The following is a 21,492-nucleotide window of genomic DNA, read 5'->3' as shown; positions in this document are numbered from 1 at the left end:
TACTGAAGTCGTCATTATTGAGAGCTTATATATCATCCAAATACCTAAAAGTATTGTTAAATTTTTGTTTCAAATGTTGTTTCGATGGGTCTTTGCTAATGTTCATAAATTGTAACTCATAACAATACAAAAACAGGTCCGCAATTAGTGGTGGACAGTTAGTCCCCATTGGAATTCCAATAAATTAACGATACACAGAACTCCAAACCGAACAAAGAGTGTTATTAAGTAAAAATTCAAGAGCATATATAGTATCAAAGCATGTCCAATTGACATAGTTCTTTTGTTTATTGCTACTAAAAAAAATAACAAAAAAATGAACATATGTACTCGCATTCTGATTTTTTAAATGCCCAGTTAATTATAGGGATGTGTTCATCCTCAATATGCATGAAATATTTGCCACTGGACGTTAAGCAACCAACAATCAATCATTCAATTAGGGATGTGATTTTTTTCTTAATAAGAATATGAGGCAAAATGGTATATAGGGTAGACAAATCAGAACTTTGAACAGATTCAAAATAACCTAAATATGCATGCAATTTATCAAGTACTTTCAACGAGTTTTTGACACTCCAAAAGTAATTAATTCCACTATTTTCAAAGGCCTTATTTGAACAATTTATTATCAGTTTTTTTTTATTGTACCAAGTGTACTAGTAAGTAAAATAGACAATTAAGTAGGGAACAATGACTTGAAGATGAAATAAATCTATATGTGTAAGGTTTTTTTTTGTAGCTTCGGAAGCCAGTTCATAGTTTGGACTTCATGATCTTTCATTGTTTTCATTGTATTTGGTTCTGCTTGTAAAGAAGTAGTAACTGTTAAAACTTTAAAGTTTGTGTTTGTATATATATCCAGATGTCGTTTTATATAAGACTTAGAGCCTTCAGTGTATATAAAAACTTGTCAAGGCGGACTGCTTTAAATATCTTCCTTCCTAGTTCATCGATATAATAAGAAAGGGGCCCTTGTTATATTGTATAAGTGACTGATTTTACCCGTTTTCGCCCCGTATCTACTGGTATCTTCCTCACCTAACCACACGAGGAAGATATACAGCCTAAAGAAGAAGATGCTGGCAAGAAACATGCTAATTTTTGTCCATTTCATATATTATCATATGGAACTGTTGTCTATATTTAAAGGAGTTTTTGTCAAAACTTTTGTTAGCTATGGCAAGGACGTATGTTAGTTATACGTCCTTGGTCATTGGTTTATTTCACGTGTTTTACTACTATGAACAATTTTCCGTAATTTCAACCTTGTCCGTGACCGAAACCGATTTCCAATTAAAATTTTCATCACAAAAATGGCGCATTTAGTTGAAGATGTTGATCGATGAAAATGTGTTAGAGATTTGTTTTATGTAACAGCCCATAAATTGGTAAAAATCGTACATTTTCTGACATTTAAAAAAATACTTTATCTTCCAATATTGACATTTTTAACAATGAAAGGGAAACACAAAAATAGTCCAGCAAAGTAAAAAGTTGAGACAATCCGGTTTGTTTACATAAGTTCTATATTTACATCATCATGTAGAACTGAAAGTTACTGATCATTAGTCAGGAAACTTCATTTGGGAAACCATAAGTAGTAACAAAGATTTCATTTTGCATTTGCTTTTTATTTTGTGGGAAAACACAGATTGTTTGTAAGTTTCTGATACTCATACTGTAAGTAAAATTCTTAGCTTTAGGTTGTACTGATCAGTAACATAAAGTTAACAGATGAAAAAGTATTGGTCTTGTCTCCGTATAATCATCTTTATAAGGATCACCACCATGAGTTAAGTCGTTTTAAAGGAAGCATTTGAGCTTGTATCGGTACAGATTGATGTGACCATCTTTTACCAATTCTTTAAACATGTTAAAGAAGTTAAAGAATGATCTGTAGCCTCTTAAAATACTTCATGACTATTTACTTCTTTTTTCATTGTTTATGTCAGTAACTGACACATCTGTGTAGGTCGCAGTCCAGTGTATCTGCGCACCTAAGACTTATGACTTCACTTCATTCAACTGATAAAAGTACCAATTATCTGATAATTTTGTTTGAACATAAATAATTATTCATAAAAACTTTGATTTCATAAAAACATTAATCTTCTGTTTGTATGGTTTCATCCTCTGGATTTTTTGTAATGTGTGTCCAAAATTAGGGAAACCCCTGTTCTGAGAGTTCCTCCAATGTCTGGTGATTTCGCGCATGCCTTTCAAAAATAGCTTATTTGGAAAAAAGGAACGATTTTATACTATGAAATACAGCTCAGTTTAATTTGTACCAAACACACTTCCAAGGATGAAGAGTAAAAATTATTTAAATCTGATATTAATTTGACGTAAACATGGTAAATGAAACTAATTTTATCTGATCATCATGATCATGCTGATGGTGTAATTTTTTTAATGGAAATTGGCCAAATATGGTAAATCACTGGATTTCATTTATTAATTTATTCTTGAACTTATCAATTTTATTCTTTTTTATCCCTTTCGGAAACAATAACAAGAACGATTTTGTATGTGTTACTGTGTTACTGTGTTGAAATGAAGAAATCAGCTAATGCATGATAAAACGGGCCGGTCGGACACTGTAAATTTATAAATGTGTAATTGCACTGACTGATACATGTACTGTACATATACACGCTCTGTAAAGGAATTGAAGAAACATGAGCATAATGAGCAAAACATTTTGTTTGTTTATGAAAAGTAACATGAAAGCTGAGTAAATATATATATGAAAAATACAAAGAAGGAAAGTGAGAAAAATAAATATTAATAATAACCTACAAAAAACAACGATATCCTAATAACATGTATAAGAGGGTCATAGACTAATAAGGAAAATATGATTTTGGTGGTGCTCTGTCTTTATGCAATGTGCATGTACATGTATACAAAAACATATATACACTTAGTTTATCAAAGAATAGGCAATCAAGGGCAATATTATAGCAGTTGTATTTGTCTGAAGACTCTGAACAATGCTGAACTCTCCTCTCATGCCAATGTACAATGTAGGAAAGCCCAGCAAATTTTTGAGGTCCACTAGCTTTTTATTGCTGTTAATAGTGAAGTTTAACTGACTTTTAATTCACTATTTTGTCTAGCACCTTCTTATACTCACACACTTAAAGAATAGTCACTTCTTCCTTCAAACAATGTATAATAAAATATCAGTTTGTTATTTATTGACTGAATATTTTGCGTTTTATAACAAATATAATTCTATGACTGAAATGAGGTCATTATAAGAAATGAGCGATTTGTACACATGTATTTTGTTTGATGAATGCTACATTGTAGCTTATTACTGGTGATAATTATGATCTGATGCATAATCTAAAATAAGATACAACTAACACATCAATAGAGGCAAATATCCACCAGGGTCCAAATGACATGGATGTTAGCAACTACATATTGAAGGTCACTGCACAGCCGTCAACAAAGAGCAAAAATCATATCATATTGTCAACTTACTAGATGAATTGCAAGATAAATATATGTAAAATCTTATATTTTAGTTGATGTTCATGAGAAGAAGTAAAAGAAATATGTCAGTTTCTCCACAGAGTAAAGGTCTGGTTTCAACTCACCAAGGTAAATATGTCAGTTTCTTTATAGAGTAAAGGACTGGTTTCAACTCACCTAGGTAAATATGTCAGTTTCTCCACAGAGTAAAGGACTGGTTTCAAATCACCAAGGTAAATATGTCAGTTTCTTTACAGAGTAAAGGACTGGTTTTAACTCACCTAGGTAAATATGTCAGTTTCTCCACAGAGTAAAGGACTGGTTTCAAATCACCAAGGTAAATATGTCAGTTTCTTCACAGTGTGACATGATATTTAAATCTGGTAAGTCAAATTAGAATTATTGCCACTGTTATGAGGGTGGTAATTGGGATACCTTCATCACAAATAACGGTAAAAAATTTTGCCTGATTGGTCACCTCTCCCACAGAGGACTGGTCAATCAAAATCCCTGTTTCCTGAAGAGTTTGTAGTGAGTTATGACTTCAGGCCCTTATAATAAGGAGAGAGTGATTACAGGAAAGGACTGAACTATTCTGGTTAGTTTGCCCTCTAACATGACAAGGGAAATAACTCCAACTAAAATTTTGTCGACTGAAAATTTTCTGGTATTAAATACTTTAAAATTCTATTTTAATCAACTACCAACTAGAACTAAGTATCTTTTATATATGATATATGAAATTTTTTACACTTACAAATATGATTGTTCTTAATATGCCTAAAAATGCAATATTTTCACTGGTAGGCAAACAACGATCAACCAAACTTATCAAAAAAACTTCATATTATATTTAAGAAGGAAAATAATTTATGTGATTAAAAATGAAATGTTTGCCTATTTCAGGAGGTTTTGATTGGGACCAGTATTTGAAAGACTGTGAGGCAGAAGCTGCACCTCAAAGCTGTTTTAAGCAGGTACTTATGAGATAATACAAGATTTAACTTATTACACAAACAAGAATATCATTGTAAACAACTCCCTATATGACTGAATTGTCATCCAAAAATATAAAATCTTTCAAACAGATCCAAATTAGTTTCAGTTTTCTGTTTCTATCATAAATAGAAACAAAAAATAAACCTAATTTTAGATACTGAAACTAGCTATAGTTTATTCTGCATTTTCAGTGAGTAAGTGTGTCTTTGAAATCTTTTAACAGTGCTTTGTATTTAAGAAATGTGTTTTTGAATACGATTTAGCGGTGACAAATCTTCCCACTTAGTTTACACTTAAAGTTTTATAAAAGATATATAATATTTCTTTCCATATTCAGTAAAGTAAAGTTTTCACAGGTTTCCTTTCAGAGTGCAGAACCATCTGATAATGAGTTCCAGGTTAATATGAAGATAGAAGCTGTAGACCCTAGGAATCTGACGTCAATATGTGTAGCCACTGTTGTAGGAATGATTGGACCTCGGTTGAGACTTCGATTGGATGGTAGTGATAATAAGAATGATTTCTGGAGGATGGTTGATTCATCTGATTTACATTCTATCGGTTACTGTGAGAAACATGATGGCCTTCTACAACCACCATTAGGTTTGTAAATATACACAAGTTCAACAAATTATTAATATTAAGAATCAACCACAAGCTCTACAAAACACTGGCATTTAAATTTACATAAGATAAGATTCTTCCAAGATAGAACAAGTTCAAACGCCTACAGCCTATCTTTCTTGCCGAGGACCATTAGGGATTGGAACAACCTACCAACCTCAGTCTCATCAGCCAACACTGTTGAGGGATTCAGAGCTGCCCTAAAGGCATGTTCTGAAAGGAAGCAGGAAACACCAGTTGTAAATAATTTTAATTGTATAATATTGCGAAAGTTTTAAATGTAATTCGTAAAAAGCCAAGAGAGAACTCTCTGTGTTGCCTGACACTGTGTAAAGTTTTTGCGTGGAACCAATAACATTCAGTTTTGAATCCTATTCCTTACCTGGAAGAAGAAGAAGACAATTTAAATACTTTCTAGTCACACCAGTAGACAGCAAAATGAATGAGTTCATTAATGTAGGACATAGACATTTTGTTTTTAATGTTTCCTAAAACTTTTTTTATTCTGAATTAAAAGCAATTGTTACATTGAATTCTTTAAAAATATTTGATGTTGCCTATTTGTCAGAATTAGTATTTCTCTTAAATTGACCAAATGCTGTTGAATAGGATTTACTATATAGCTATGCACTTGTGAATTGTGAAATGATCAAACATCTCCAGAGAATAGAAAAGGTAATTGAAATGTTTAATGTAAATTTCAGGCTTCAGAATGAATCCCTCTTCGTGGCCATCATTCCTACAGAAAACACTTACTGGAGCAGTCGTAGCACCTGACAGTTGTTTTAAAAAGGTAGGTTTTGTTCAGGAAATCTCTGTGTGATTCTTGATTTGGTCTTAATAATGCTCTCATGTGTTCAATTATTGCCATATTTTTATAAAACTTATAGCATAGCTTTAAACTATCTATGTCTTGGACAAGTTCAAATATCAGTGTTGATAAACCAAATGATAAGAGCTATGCCCCTTTGAAATATGAATTGCATTGTAGTTTAAAAGGAAGTTATTAATTAGCCTTTTTGTATGCACTCTCACATGTACAATATTTTTATGAAATTATACCAAATCTTTATATAAGGCAATGTATTTAACAGTTTCCAAAATCATTGTCAATCAACAATTCTTCAAAGAGTTATGCTACTAAGAAACATTCATGTATTTTATTGAAAATTTCATTGCATTTGCTGTCAAGCCTTGAATTCTCTCAGATATTTAAATAAAAACAATTTAAGAACGTTGCCCTTGGACAGATAACATGTGCAATGTAGAGGACATCAGAACTCTGTTCTCTTATAATTATTTATTTTACAGGAACCATCTACTCCAAAAAATAATGAATTTAAAATTGGTCAAAAATTAGAAGCTGTTGACAGAAAGAATCCTCAGTTACTTTGTCCTGCTTCTGTTGGTGCTGTTAATGGTGACCAGATACATGTTACATTTGATGGATGGAGGGGTGCGTTTGATTATTGGTGTAGATTTGACTCCAGAGATATATTTCCTGTTGGTTGGTGTAATGCAAGTGGTCATCCTATACAACCACCAGGACAGAAAGGTATTTATCTTAAAAATCATAAATTTAAAAAAAAATCATTCTCCTCAAGATATTGCTAACATTTTTCATAGTCTATGGTTATGTGCTTTGATGGAAATTGATGTAGGTTCCCTATGGCTAGGAAATGTCTGAGGCTATATCTTCACTTACCATGCAGGGAAGTATTGTTTCAAAATTTACCTTTGACTGATGGATATATATATATATATATATATATATATTTATGACCTGTAATACAACATTTTGACCATCATGTGTTAATATGATTTTGTAACATGTAATTGTGAATATTGTTGGTTTTGTTGACAGCACACATTCAATTATTCAACTAATATTATCATCTAAAAAGACCAAATTTCAACAGGTTTCTAAGTGTCAGAGCTATATATTTTGATTAAGAAAGAAAAGACTGATATTTTCATGGCTTAGACAGATTTTTATTTGTCGCTGATTTATTTCTTCGTTTTCTAGGTTCTAGTAAATATAAAGGAAACAGAGGGGTAAAAGAATCCACACCTACTCCCTCACTACCAAGTCAGAGTGGATCCTCTCCCTCTCCTAGTCCTAATCAAGATAAAACCCTGCCCATGTCTCCAAAGAAGGAACCAGAGTCAGCGGTACAAGTCACAGAACCAGACACAAGTTCTCCTAGTCTTACAACAGGTAACCAGATATTTCAATCAATCAATATAATAAGCTGTATTTCTTATGACACTTAAGTATTACTAGTGAATTGCGTTGGTATGAATCAAGCAAGAAAAATCGAGAACACATCAATGTGACAGCAATCTAAATAATCCAGTTAAGAGAAAGGAAAGATCTAGAGATCTTTATTGATGGCAATTTGTAAGCCCCTAGTTTGTGTGTTTAGTATCCCCTCTATAATAACCTCAGTTTATAAAGTTAGGATATATGTATTCAAAGAGAAAACATATCATTATTTAAAACATGGAAGTGTGTCTTTAAGTAAACAAAAATATAATATCACAAAAAGTCATATAAAACTAAAATATTTAAAAAAATATTTGCAAAATTTGAAAATAAATAATAATAGAAGGAGTTAAATTACCAGCAATTTATTGAAAACATAACTTAATAAAAAGGCTTAAGGGAAAGTCAGACAAAATCTATAGTGTTATTGTATCATGTTGGTTAATAAAACTGTAGTCAGTAAAACAATTCTATGATTTTATGTTGATATTTTATTGAAATATTTCAGTTTGTGTATTTGTAAATCACAATTGTTCTTGTGGAGGTTACTTACATCCTAGGAAAGTCAGTCATCTTCCAAGTCAGTATGGACCAGGGGCTATTGCCAAGGTGATGAGGGAAGTGGCCCAGGCCTGTATAGATTGTGCCTTACAGGAAAAACAGGTGTACAACATGATGAGAGAGGGGAGTGGAAAAGTTATTGTCACAGGTATGATTGATTGTGTATGATTCTGTTTTTACACTGTGATTAGTCTAGGCTTATTGTAATAGCTGACTTTTAGGCCTCAAGGAAAACTAAAGTCGCTTTGCTAGGGTTCAAGATATATTTTAATCAGTAACGTAAAACACCCTGTAATAACAATATAATAAAGTTATACTAATTTTACAGATCAAAAATTAAATTAGTAATACACATAATAAGTATAATATTCTTTCATTACATATAATGGTATTATACAAAACATTGCACTTCAAAAATACATTTAAGTTATGAACATAATGAGATCAAATATTATGTTTAATCATCAAATCATAGTATCAATGTCTTTACATATAATATTCAGTTGTTCAGATTAACAACATTGATAAATTAAACAAATATTAAAAGCATCTAAAATCAAGGGAAATAACTCTTTATCAAAACTATGTGCTTAACATACTCCATAGTTAATTCAACCTTTTAAACGAAATACATTATAATTCTAATAACATATTACTAATCCTTACCAACTTGTGGAGCAAGGTTGTTACTGTCGTGGCACAAACCAATTCAAACGTACATACTGTTGTATCACACAGTGATATCTATATGACAGCTTACAAGTTCTGTAAACCAAAATTACAATGTTAAATAACGGATTTTAATGAAACCGTATTTAAACATAAACCTAATTATAAAACATACAATATAAATAATGTCCTTGTGTATACAATAAAACATAACTCGGACAATACTTTAAATATGTGCAGAAACGTAGTTCGCTATCTAATACAACTTTGTTTATGTTTTCTATTTATAATCAATCAACAATGTTATTGTGTACGGACTAGTTCACACAAGTAATACACGGTGGTATTTAAATCTATTCATAACAAAGTCTTATCGAATACACCTCAAAGTATCGATCGGAATGTGTGTACTTTCTAAAGTGATTTACATATAACTCTAACGAATGACTACCAGTACTTTATATAATAAAACAAGTGTATAATATATGCATTTTATGTTGCGATAATACTTTTCGGGATCGTAGAGAAAAATAACCTTTCATACCAAAATCATTCAATCTATGAAAATATATTAGAAATATTAATAAAGAAGTAGATAAAGAAAACTCACGTCAAAATGTCAAGTCTGTCAATGTAATACAATCATAACTATTCTTCAAACTATAAGTTCTCAAACACTTCAATGGCTACTGGACATAAACGTCTGTCCATTTCGACTCCATTAGTCCTTCTAACTCTAAACAAAGAACCTCGGAACTGAGCGGTAAAACTTTAAACTAACCAATCAAATCCAAGTAATCATGAATAATGTATGGAAACGTTTCAGTGTAATAAAAGTTTATATGAAACAATATGTTTTGAAGTTTATTTAATATTAACATAATTATACATCTTTATTTTACAATTACAATATATACAAAATAAAGAGGCTACCACATTATGGCCAATACTATTGTTTTGTTAAATGGTTCAAATTCTAAAAAAAATAATTAACCTTAAAGTGTTATTTTAACTGTCATAGTTGTACATTGATAACTGCACACATTGAAATATCTCAATTCATGTTTTTTATCTTTTTTTAACTTTAGCAAATCAAGGAAACAAAACACTTACAAAACGACTGCCTCCTGTAGAGAGGTTATCCACATTATGGAGGTTTATAGAGAGGATGCTGGAAGAATTGGGGTGCTGTGAAAACTTATTTACTAGTCAACCATTGCATGGTAGCTGTCCAAAGTGTAGCCGTAGTGGAAATCCTAGATCTGGTAGGTAAACTTATATGTCAGTAAACAAAAAGATAGAGAGGTGTAGTGAGCCTTGAATGGACAAAAATGTTTAAAAAGTTACAATTTTTTGTCTCCGGTGTAAGGCTTTGCAGGGGACATGGAAATACTGTCTGTCTGTCCAGTCTTGTTAGCCCTCTCACGGACACAATTCTAGCGAGATTTAAAAAAAAAATTATACTATAGGTTGATATCAGCAATATCTTGGACAAGGTCTGAAATGGTGGATGATTATATTAAGTTTTTGGAAAATGGCCCTGATAGCGTTCTCACTGGTGCATTTCTCAACAATTTAAAAGGTGGCGACCAACTTTTTTCAAAGAGTTATGTCCCTTGGAAATAAATTAAATAAGTGCAAGACGGGGGACATTTGAACTCTTTTATTCATAATATGATCTTTAATATTTAAAGTAAAAACCTTTTCATTTAATAGTGTGAATATAATTTTGTTACAGAAATGAACATCGTTTTTTGAAAATTCATAATGCAAGTGACACTTGCTAATGTCATAAGGTATCTTTTCTACCAGAAATTAATTTGTTGGAGAAGAACAGTTTTTATATGAAAACATTTATTTTAGTGTTCAACTTTACAGAAGAAGAATTAGAGAATAGAACAGCAATAAACAAAGCATTGAAACGACGATGGTCAACAGAATCGACAGATAGTATGAAAATAAAAAAGGCTGAACAGAAAATACGCAGATTCTCAGCATTTGAAGCTGAAGGTAAATAGATATAATGTATTGTGTAAATTCTTAATCACTTTGGGTAGATTTAGTTCATTTACCCACATTGTTTTATACCAAGATTTAAACAATTAAGAAGCAGTTCAGCTCACAATCAGAGTAAGGGCTATTCCATCCATTTAAACATAGCTCATACCCACGGACGGCAAAGAAAAAAATTTCTATCCCTGGCTGTTGTCTGAAATAAATTGCTTCTATCCAGGTGTGTGTATTAATAATAAATGCATCTCTACACGGATATTGTTAGCTTGAATGAAAATTCTTCTCGGGGGGGGCTGTTTTATGAGTGGTGAGAGAATCATTTGTGGTTTTTTTTTTGCGTTTGTTTGACAATTTCAGCCAAACCAAAACATCTGACATCCGAGTCAGTTTACCCCTTTGAACCACGTGTATACGCAGGAATCCAGGTTTAGTTCAAAGCGCATTTGCGACCGAGATCGAAGTAGAAGAGAAAAAGGCAACCGGATACGGAAAAGAAACGAAAAAAATCCGGTAATCGTAAAAATATACGATTTTTTTCAATAAAAATTTTACAGTCGGGAGGCTCTCAATCGGCTCAGTCAGGCTACCTCAAGGAAACATTTTTTTTTAAAAATTTTGGCCTTACATGTATCATTTGTTGCAACAAAATGATAAATAATAAAATATTTACTTCATATTTGTTGGACACCCATCATGGCCATTATAATACTGAAGTGAAAATAATTGTCATATTATAGAGTTCCTTGTGTTGCCTTTAGGAAAGGTGAGCTAAAAAGTGAAATGCCAATTTTGGTAAATTTCCTGCAACGCTCTCAGACCTGTTATAAACACAAAAGTACCTAGCAACCATATATTTTCAGACTCAGTATGTTAGTAGCAATCTACAGGCAATTTGGTTTCAAAAAATAAATGCAAATTTTGAAAAGGCCTTAAAACAAAAAGTTGTGTTTCCGGTCACCCGACGGACCCTCCTTCAGACCCTCGACTCAAAAGTTTTTATACGACCGCAAATTTTGAAAAAATTTTCGTCATATATTGCTATCACGTTGGCGTCGTCGTCTGCGTCGTCGTCGTTGTCGTCCGAATACTTTTAGTTTTCGCACTCTAACTTTAGTAAAAGTGAATATGAATCTATAAAATTTTATCACAAGGTTTATGACCACAAAAGGAAGGTTGGTATTGATTTTGGGAGTTTTGGTCCCAACATTTTAGGAATTAGGGGCCAAAAAGGGCCCAAATAAGCATTTTCTTGGTTTTCGCACTATAACTTTAGTTTAAGTTAATAGAAATCTATGAAATTTTGACACAAGGTTTATGACCACAAAAGAAAGGTTGGGATTGATTTTGGGAGTTTTGGTTTCAACAGTGTAGGAATTAGGGGCCACAAAAGGGCCCAAATAAGCATTATTCTTGGTTTTCGCACAATAACTTTAGTGAAAGTAAATAGAAAATAATGAAATTTAAACACAATGTTTATGACCACAAAAGGAAGGTTGGTATTGATTTTGGGAGTTTAGGTCACAACAGTTTAGGAATTAGGGGCCAAAAAGGGACCCAAATAAGCATTTTTCTTGGTTTTCGCACCATAACTTTAGTATGAGTAAATAGAAATCTATGAAATTTAAAAACAAGGTTTATGACCATAAAAGGAAGGTTGGTAATGATTTTGGGAGTTTTGGTCCCAACAGTTTAGGAATAAGGGGCCCAAAGGGTCCAAAATTAAACTTTGTTTGATTTCATCAAAATTGAATAATTGGGGTTCTTTGATATGCCGAATCTAACTGTGTATGTAGATTTTTAACTTTTGTCCCTTTTTCAAATTTGTCTACATTAAGGTCCAAAGGGTCCAAAATTAAACTTCGTTTGATTTTGACAAAAAATTAATCGTTTGGGTTCTTTGATATGCTGAATCTAAAAATGTACTTAGATTCTTGATTATCGGCCCAGTTTTCAAGTTGGTCCAAATCGGGGTCCAAAATTAAACTTTGTTTGATTTCATCAAAAATTGAATAAATGGGTTTCTTTGATATGCCAAATCTAACTGTGTATGTAGATTCCTCATTTTTGGTCTTGTTTCAAATTGGTCTACATTAAAGTCCAAAGGGTCCAAAATTAAACTTAGTTTGATTTTAACAAAAATTGAAATCTTGGGGTTCTTTGATATGCTGAATCCAAACATGTACTTAGATTTTTGATTATGGGCCCAGTTTTCAAGTTGGTCCAAATCAGGATCTAAAATTATTATATTAAGTTTTGTGCAATAGCAAGTCTTTTCAATTGCACAGTATTGGGCAATGGCAAGAAATATCTTATTGCAAAATATTGTGAAATAGCAATTTTGTTTTTAATTAGAGTTATCTTTCTTTGTCCAGAATAGTAAGCAAGAAATATCTAATTGTAAGAATTTTTTTTATTTGGAGTTATCTTTCTTTGTCCAGAATCAACTTAAATCTTTGTTATATATACAATATACAATGTATATTCTCTTTTTACTACCAACTGATAAATTAAAATAATCTTTACCATTCAGTGATAACAAGCAGTTTTTTTACATCTTAATATTTTATGATGTATTTAAATGAGTAGTTATTGTTGCAAACTCCATTAGAAATTTTAATTGAGATTAGTTTTGGAATAAGGGAAAGGGGATGTGATTAAAAAAATTGGGTTCAATTTTCTCATTTGAAATTTCATAAATAAAAAGAAAATTTCTTCAAACTTTTTTTTGAGAGGATTAATATTCAACAGCATAGTGAATTGCTCTAAGAGAAAACAAAAATTTTAAGTTCATTAGAACACATTCATTCTGTGTCAGAAACCTATGCTGTGTCAATTATTTAATCACAATCCAAATTTAGAGCTGAATCCAGCTTGAATGTTGTGTCCATACTTGCCCCAACCGTTTAGGGTTCAACCTCTGCGGTCGTATAAAGCTACGCCCTGCGGAGCATCTGGTTAAAGCTGATATGGGGGAAAAAATAATTTGTATACCTACCGACCGTGTTTTCTGAAGGAAATAGAATAATTCTAAGTCCCTCAATCTTTTTATTGCCCCAAAAGAAAACAACGCTAATTTTAAACTCTAGGCTTATTTTTAGAATGTACTGGAAAGTGGAATCTTCTTGGCTAATTATATATGCTGGAGCATGCACAGTAGTTATTTTTGTTTATCAGTGTTTGAACATGGCAACACAACGCGTCCTATTCAATGTTCAACGCAGAAAGTGTGACCATTTCGCGGAGAAAAAAATATTTCTAAATTTTACATAATGTAACACACAAGAAAGTGTCCTGCCAGGTACAGTGTATATAATATATTTGTCTATCTGTAGGTTTGGGATGATGTTTGGTTCATGTTCCTATAAATGAATCTGCCCCACATCTTCTCAATTTCTTTCTCTGACAATCCCAAACTTTTGGTCCTGAAATAGGGGAATTGGGTTAAAAAGCTAATTTCCAAGGGGAAGTGCTGCCCAAATTTTATTTAGGTTTGGACTTGGGTTTTTTTTCAGGGGTATTTTTAAAGGGGGTAAACTAAAAGTTATTTCAGGGGGATTTAAAAAGGGGTAAACTAAAAGTTATCTCAGGGAGATTTTTAAAGTGGGTTAATAAAATAAATCTCTTTCTATTAAATCCCAAACTTTTGTCTGGTAACTGGAAATTGAGTTTTATATAACTTAAGCTTATTTCTAAGGGGAAGTGCTGCCCTTTTTTAGGGTTTGATTTAGCTTTTAACAAGCTATTATTTGAACTTGGAATTATTTTTAATTATGGAATTTGCTTGATTTCTTGTTATTGAATTTTTTAATAAATTCCATGTTTATTCTGTATTGAAATGTTCTGTGCTGCGCACAACACTTTCTATTACAAAGAAAATAGTATATTTTCAATAGAATATGTACTGTGCCGCGCACAACACTATCTAACAAAATACATTGTATGGAAAGTGAAATTAACCACTCAAAAGATATAATATCAAATAAACATGGAATTTATAAACAAAAATTTAAACACAAGAAATTATGCAAATTCCATAATTAAAAATAATTCCAAGTTCAAATAATAGCCTGTTTTTTATAGCTTGCTGTATTATATTTAAGTTGCTGCATCATGGATGCAGGAGCTCTATACTTTTCACTTTGTCTATCTGTCCGTCAACTATTTTTGTCAAGCTGAAAGTCAAAAATTATATACAGTAGAAACATAAAATGTTATGTATACACTGTTGTTAATAATATAAAAAAAAAAAAATACCTACCTACCGTCCCTTCAAAATTTCAAGGGGGTGATCGGAAACACAACATTATTTTTTTTAGGCCTAAATTTCCTGCAACATTCCAAGATTTTTTATTTAACACAAATATACGTAGCAATCTGTCTGATTTTCAAGGTCAAAGTTCAATTTACACATTCACAGCTGCTTCAGTTTTATATGATTGTGAACTGTGCAAGTAGAAAGTTTAAGATGCATAACTCTAAGATCTCTTTAACATTGAAAGACTGCCTTAATACTGATTAAAAGTTCAAGTTATGAATATTTATTATCAAACCTCAGTGTGCTTGCCAGGGGTGGACCAGGATCTCTTTTAACAAATGTGTGCTCCCACCCCTCAACTATTTTTTTTTCTTTTTAGCCCATTTTCCCTATTTTTAGGCCTAGAAGCCATTAGCCTTCCTTTGCCCCCAACATTAAATCATTGAACCATCCCTGATTGCAACCAGGGGTATGTGATTTTAACAAACAACTCAATTAAATCCAATCATGATGTGCAAACAGTTGCATAAATTCCTTGGACAAGTGATAACAAAAATATACAGGTATACATGGAGTATTTGAACAGAATACTTTGTATTGCCTTACAAAAAAAATGACAAAATAATTTTAAAAAATGTAGTTTAAGATATCAGCAATATTCTGTCGTTAGAATTGAAAATAATTTATGTTTTGCTTCTTCCCATAAATTGGATCTTGAAACTTTTTCCTTTCCTCTGAAAAAAATAATAATATAGTGAACTTGTACCCTTGACTTTCACACAATGCGTACAGTGCATTATGCCATTCCACATCCCAGAAACATAGGTACATACAGTATATATAACAAAACAACATGATATACCTAGCAAAAGGTTTCTGACAGTGATTGTTGTAAAAAAAACCTTTCTCATCTCAAAATTAAATTGATTTTGATACCCTCCAATTTTGCCTTTACAAAAAAAAATAAGAATTTTAAATTTGCCTTTGTTGGTGGTAGTAATTTATGAAGAAAAAAATTGCTTCTGTAGGAGGTGTCTGCATGTAAAAAAAAAACCACTTGTATTGGTGGTGGTGGAACAGAAAAAAACACTTCTCTACCATTGCCGAACTTGAAAAATATCACTTCTATGGGGGGTACCTTGAAATTTCAGGTGCCTTCCTTGGGGTTGAGCTATGTTTTAATGGAATAGCCCTTATTGTATAGGGCTTTTCAAGAATTAATTGTATAGGGGAGGGGGAGGGGGAGGAAGGCGCTTTTAATAAAATTTGATGGATTATGGTTATTTAAGAAAGATTGTTTGAATATTTAACTGAAATATCTAATTTAAAATGTATGCATGGTGGGGTAAAAAAAGTGCCTTCCTTTAGCCCCCATACATTTATTTTTGGAACAGCCCATAGCTGACCAGCTGTCTGGGTTTCCCATACCAAAATAAGATAATTCTTTTTATTTTCATTTGTATATCTACAACGTTTTGAAAATGTCTACATTTGCCAGGATTGACTGTTTTCCAGATTGTTCTATTTTATGTACTCTGAGTTTTTCCACAAATAACAACTTGCTGCCATGATATATCCACTAATGCTAAAAACCACCAACAATGTTCTATAAATTAAAAAATTATTGTCAACTTTTTACCTGAATTAAAAATGTAATTTAGCTATTTTTGATTGCAGCAAGTTCAACAACATCAGATACTAAGCCAGTAATTCCACAGAAACTTTCCTCTGATCCTACCCTGTGGACCATAGACGAAGTAATACAACATATTACTGAAACAGACCCCGCCCTCAATACTCATTCAGACCTCTTCAGAAAACATGTAAGTATACATCTGGCGTATATATATGTATAAAAAAAATTATGATAAATAAAAAGTAGAGCTAAAAACCTATACCCTATTTCTGGAAACATTAATATATGCTAAGTCTCTTCTGATGTTTGAATATAGAGGAATGAGACAGTTATTAAAATCTCGGACTATAGAATTTGATAGTGACAAATGCAGTTATACTGTTGAGTGTTGACATAGGGAGTGTAGACACTAAAACAGATGTTTGTAACCATCACATCCAAAATTGACTTCTTCAAATACATTGCTGTTTCTACGTTTATAATGGGATATTAGGCAAATGTTGAAAAGAATTTGAAAACTAAAACATCGACTTCTATTGTACTACAACCTTCAACCAAACAATTGGCAGCAAACATCATCCAATCAAAAATGATGTAACATATCATATGGCACTAGAATTATTGTTTTACACAATGTTCTCCTTTTTGAAAACATTATTCGTCACATGATGGCAGTGTGGTATGATTAAAAGTACAATTGATGATAAAAGATCATTTTACAATTTGAAATAAGAGAGAAGTATATAATAATTGAAATAGCTTTTTAATTGTAAATCATATTGTATTCTTTCTTTCGCAATCAGATTTCATTAAATTTTATATTTTTATTTCCAGGAAATAGATGGACGTGCATTTTTGTTATTGAACAGTGATATGATGATGAAATATCTTGGACTTAAGTTAGGACCCGTGTTAAAACTATGTAACATTGTAGAAAAGCTAAAACACAAAAGATAATCTGGACCAGTGCTAAAACTTTGTAACACATTAAAGCTAAAACACAAAAGATGATCTGGACTGCTAAAACTATGTAACATTGTAGAAAATCTTAAACATAAAAGATAATCTGGACTGCTAAAACTATGTAACATTGTAGAAAATCTTAAACATAAAAGATAATCTGGACCCAAACCGGTTGATAAAACTGCAAAGAAAAGATATTTTAATATAAGTCATAGATATCAAGCATTGTGCAGGCAAAATAGATAATAGACTCATAGATGGAGTCTTTCAACGTAGCTGTCTTTTGGTATAAGTTTATATGATGTAAATATCAGTCTAAGAAATCCTCATCCTACATGTTAACATTTTAAAACCAAAATAAATTGATCAACTTAATAATAAACCTATCCATTCATGTTTATGTAATCATTAATTTAGATGACATTGTGTATGTTTTTGTTAATGTGGACTTTATCCATTGGTACTGTGTAATTGTTATGAATAGTTATCATGGTTATTAGTAATGTCTCTCGTCTCTTCAATGTTAAATGTATATTTTTTAACAACATCTGTTTAATACTTGCAGGCGAGTTCTCTTTACATGATGATTTAAACACTTTTGTGAACAATATTACAATTTGTATTTCATCTTAGATGCAAGACTACAGCAAAAGTAGTTATTCAATTGGTGCTAAAATAATATTTCTTGTTATATTGTAAAAAATATTGCCTTTGTAGAGTTTTTTTTTTATGAAAATACAATATTATAAATGATAAAAATGACTGTCCTTTATGTAATTTTAAAATGCTTCAGCAAAAAATGTTGACATTGGAAAATTGTGATATTAATTGAATGAAAATGATTTTTCTTTTGAAACACAAAAATATCTTCTTGTGTAACAAAATAACAAGGCATTCACAATTTGAAAATAAAATGTTATACATTGTACACACTAGGTTTGTTGAAAGATAATAAAAAAAACCCATAAGAACAGAACAAAATAATGGGGTTGGGATGTATATTATAGCAATTTTAAAAAGAAGAATAAATGAATTTCAATTGAATAGATGAATACCTCAGATTATAAGATGGTTGGTTGATATGAAGAATTTCCTGTAGTAAAGATGCTATATATTAAGCTTGTATGTTACCACTAAAGGACGGGTTCTTAAATATTGAAACTTGATTTATCACAATTCTTTATTTCAATCATGTATTTCCAGAAAACAATGTTATCAACATGTTTTACTGTATATAGTCACTAAGGTTAAGACATGTTTTACTGTATATAGTCACTAAGGTTAAGACATGTTTTACTGTATATAGTCACTAAGGTTAAGACATGTTTTACTGTATATAGTCACTAAGGTTAAGACATGTTTTACTGTATATAGTCACTAAGGTTAAGACATGTTTTACTGTATATAGTCACTAAGGTTAAGACATGTTTTACTGTATATAGTCACTAAGGTTAAGACATGTTTTACTGTAGATAGTAACTATGGTTGTGTATTTATGTGATATAACTGTATATAGGGCTTTTTACCTTCTATATGTATATAATAATTAAAAGACGAATTTTGTTAAAGCTGTTTTAATTATCAAATTAACCGTAAAATCTCATTTGAATAGAAAAATGTGTCTTGTTAGGTTTCTGCTAGAAATTACAAAAAACCAGGGCAAAGCTCCAAGACTGATATGCAGATGTTACTTGCATTGTTTTATGATATAAGTCCTGAGTTTACACGTTATCCATTGTGTATTTAAGACAGGTTTTGCTGTTCAATTACATCATGTAATTTCTTTCATCACTCAAAGTCCCTGCATTTCATTAACATAATAAATTTAAAAAAAAAACAACACACATGTGGCAAATTAAATAGACGTATTTACACTTGTATGCAAATTTGTCCGCCATTACGTAGAATCACACAGGTTCCCATAAACTTTTATATAACAATTCAAAAATGTTGATGTCACAATATTAAAAAGTGTTTGTTGCTTGACGTCAAAAGGTTATTTGGAGGCGATCTAAGGTCATTTGGAGACAAAATTCAGCTAAATACAAAAGTGAAAATACGTTTATTGCTAACCAGCTTGGTAATTTCAATTTTTATTGAGATTTGTAATTACCTATTCAGTGATTTTGAATGCTTACTTAGTGCATCATTGTATATACTATTATCTGTATGCACTTGTTTACTTGTACATTTTACTTGTAAATATTTGTTAGTATCTTTTTCTTTTAAGTTTGTAATTTTTGATGTTGCTATTATTGTACAGCTGCCTTATTATGTTGCTTTTATACCAATATAGGCATGGCTCTTTGATATGGTCCATGTGATATATTTATGCCATAAATTGCAAGTACCATAAGAGCTAGGGTTCTGCAGCAACACTATTGAATAGTACTGTCATCTTTCATTGAAAAATGAATCAGTTTTAATCATGTTCATAGAAAGTAAGGTGTACTTAGTCCAAAAAATAACTAAAATCACTCAATATGCTTGTCATTCTATGTATCTCTAGTTATATCGCTGATCAAGAGGTGAAGGGTTGAGGATTCAACTTGATTGTTATTTAATCAATTTTCTGGTAAAAGTGATAAATGAATTATAAGTGTACATTCCATTTGGGTTTAGAGACTATATTTGTGCAGAGCCAATTTGACTTCAATTGTATTTTCTATTTGTTGGTAAAAATTTTAACAATGTTTTAGTATCCTGAAGCATCAAAAGTAATTGAGGTTTTACACCTTGCAAATTTTAAGGTGTAACATAACCCTACAGGTAGATAACTCTGTAACATTCAGCTAACTCTGTAACATTCAGCTAAACATTTTATTCACGTCCTATTGTTAAGGAAATGTTATGATTCTCAATAGTAAAAATCAGTGTTTGTCAAACTGCTATATAACCAATGGATTTTTAGGCAATAAAGTGTGTAAATTTTATGAAAAATAATTTTAGTCAAGTCATTTGGTACAACCTTAAATATGTGTACAGAAATCTGTTTAAAAAACATTGATATCCCATCTAGAGGCATAAAACAAAATTCAATTCCATGAAAATTTTAAATACGACTTGATTTTGAATAAAAGAAATGGATGACATTTCAATATGATAAGGTATGTTTAGAACACTACAGGAAATATGAAAGATTTTTTCTAGCTATGTGAAATACAAGTGATTACAGCACATCATGAGATAATTTAAAGCTTTCAAAATCTGCTTTGGACTCTTAATATACACATTATGTAAATTCATGTTAAAATTTAAATTAATCATGCTGCTATTATTTCAAAATATTTACGTATTTTAAATTAGTTTTAAGTTTATAACAACTACAGATGTTGATCATGCTTCAAAATTTTAATTCGTTTTCATAAGATACTTAGTTTTGTACATTTAAGCAAACAAATTCTGTGAAATAGAAAGCTTTTGTAAGAATTCTTAAATTTATATATATTGATTGAATTTAAATGGGAAAATTAAATTAAGATTTGTATAGACTTTAATGAATTTTAGTGTATATTAAGCAAAGTTTTGCTTTTGTTTTATAGCAAATCTACAAGTTATTTTTCAATATTGTATGTATTGTGATTTTTAAACCAGCTATATATTTTTGCTCTTTATTTATTAGTGTGTATGCCACTTGTATATGTAATGTATTTGATAGACTTTTAATTTGACTTGGAAATAACAAAAAAACAATGTCTTCAGCTTCGATGACAAATGATATGAATTTTGATATTTATTTGTGCGTTTATATATTTTCATTTAATTATAAATGACAAAAATCGACTGATAACAGGCCAGGGGAGCTAACTTGTGTCAGACCAATAATGTGTATTGAGATATTAAAAATCCTTTTCTTAAGACATCAGGATGAGTACACAATATTTAATACCAGCATGCTTCACTTTATAACTTATCATGTTAGGAGGGAATGTAAAATTGATAACTTATCATCATTTTTAGAAGAAAATGTAAAATTCATAACTTATAGTTTTTAGAAGGGAATGTAAAATTTATAACTTA

The 21,492-nt window shown here is 31.0% G+C and overlaps 1 protein-coding gene across 4 annotated transcripts; it reads left to right on the top strand.

Moving 5' to 3' along the window:
- Window positions 1–1,309: 1,309 nt before the first annotated feature.
- LOC134688513 (sex comb on midleg-like protein 2) lies at window positions 1,310–20,262 on the top strand. Of its 4 annotated transcripts, none has more exons than XM_063549290.1 (13): window positions 1,310–1,391; window positions 3,540–3,615; window positions 4,393–4,463; window positions 4,854–5,088; window positions 5,814–5,902; window positions 6,421–6,664; window positions 7,136–7,327; window positions 7,884–8,084; window positions 9,694–9,870; window positions 10,469–10,615; window positions 16,551–16,696; window positions 17,344–18,718; window positions 18,923–20,262. In XM_063549290.1, exons 2-12 carry the CDS (start codon window positions 3,543–3,545, stop codon window positions 17,464–17,466), a joined length of 1,698 nt encoding a protein of 565 aa, XP_063405360.1. In that variant the 5' UTR covers window positions 1,310–1,391; window positions 3,540–3,542; the 3' UTR covers window positions 17,467–18,718; window positions 18,923–20,262. The 4 variants fall into 4 exon arrangements, with proteins under 4 accessions (XP_063405360.1, XP_063405361.1, XP_063405358.1 ...); XM_063549291.1 differs by having other exon boundaries at window positions 4,842–5,088; window positions 10,484–10,615; XM_063549288.1 differs by having other exon boundaries at window positions 4,842–5,088.
- The last annotated feature ends 1,230 nt before the right edge of the window (window positions 20,263–21,492 follow it).

Source organism: Mytilus trossulus, chromosome 10 (genome assembly GCF_036588685.1).
Source record: "Mytilus trossulus isolate FHL-02 chromosome 10, PNRI_Mtr1.1.1.hap1, whole genome shotgun sequence".
NCBI classification, from domain to species: domain Eukaryota; kingdom Metazoa; phylum Mollusca; class Bivalvia; order Mytilida; family Mytilidae; genus Mytilus; species Mytilus trossulus.
The sequence above is the reverse complement of the archived record's forward strand: the minus strand, read 5'-3'. Positions and strand labels throughout refer to the sequence as shown.

Coding starts and splice junctions, on each gene's coding strand:
- LOC134688513 (XM_063549288.1), top strand. CDS start 3,543: ATGTTCATGAGAAGAAGTAAAAGAAATATGTCAGTTTCTCCACAGAGT. Junction 3,616..4,392: donor TCTGGTTTCAACTCACCAAG/GTAAATATGTCA, acceptor TGCCTATTTCAG/GAGGTTTTGATTGGGACCAG. Junction 16,697..17,343: donor CAGACCTCTTCAGAAAACAT/GTAAGTATACAT, acceptor TTTTATTTCCAG/GAAATAGATGGACGTGCATT.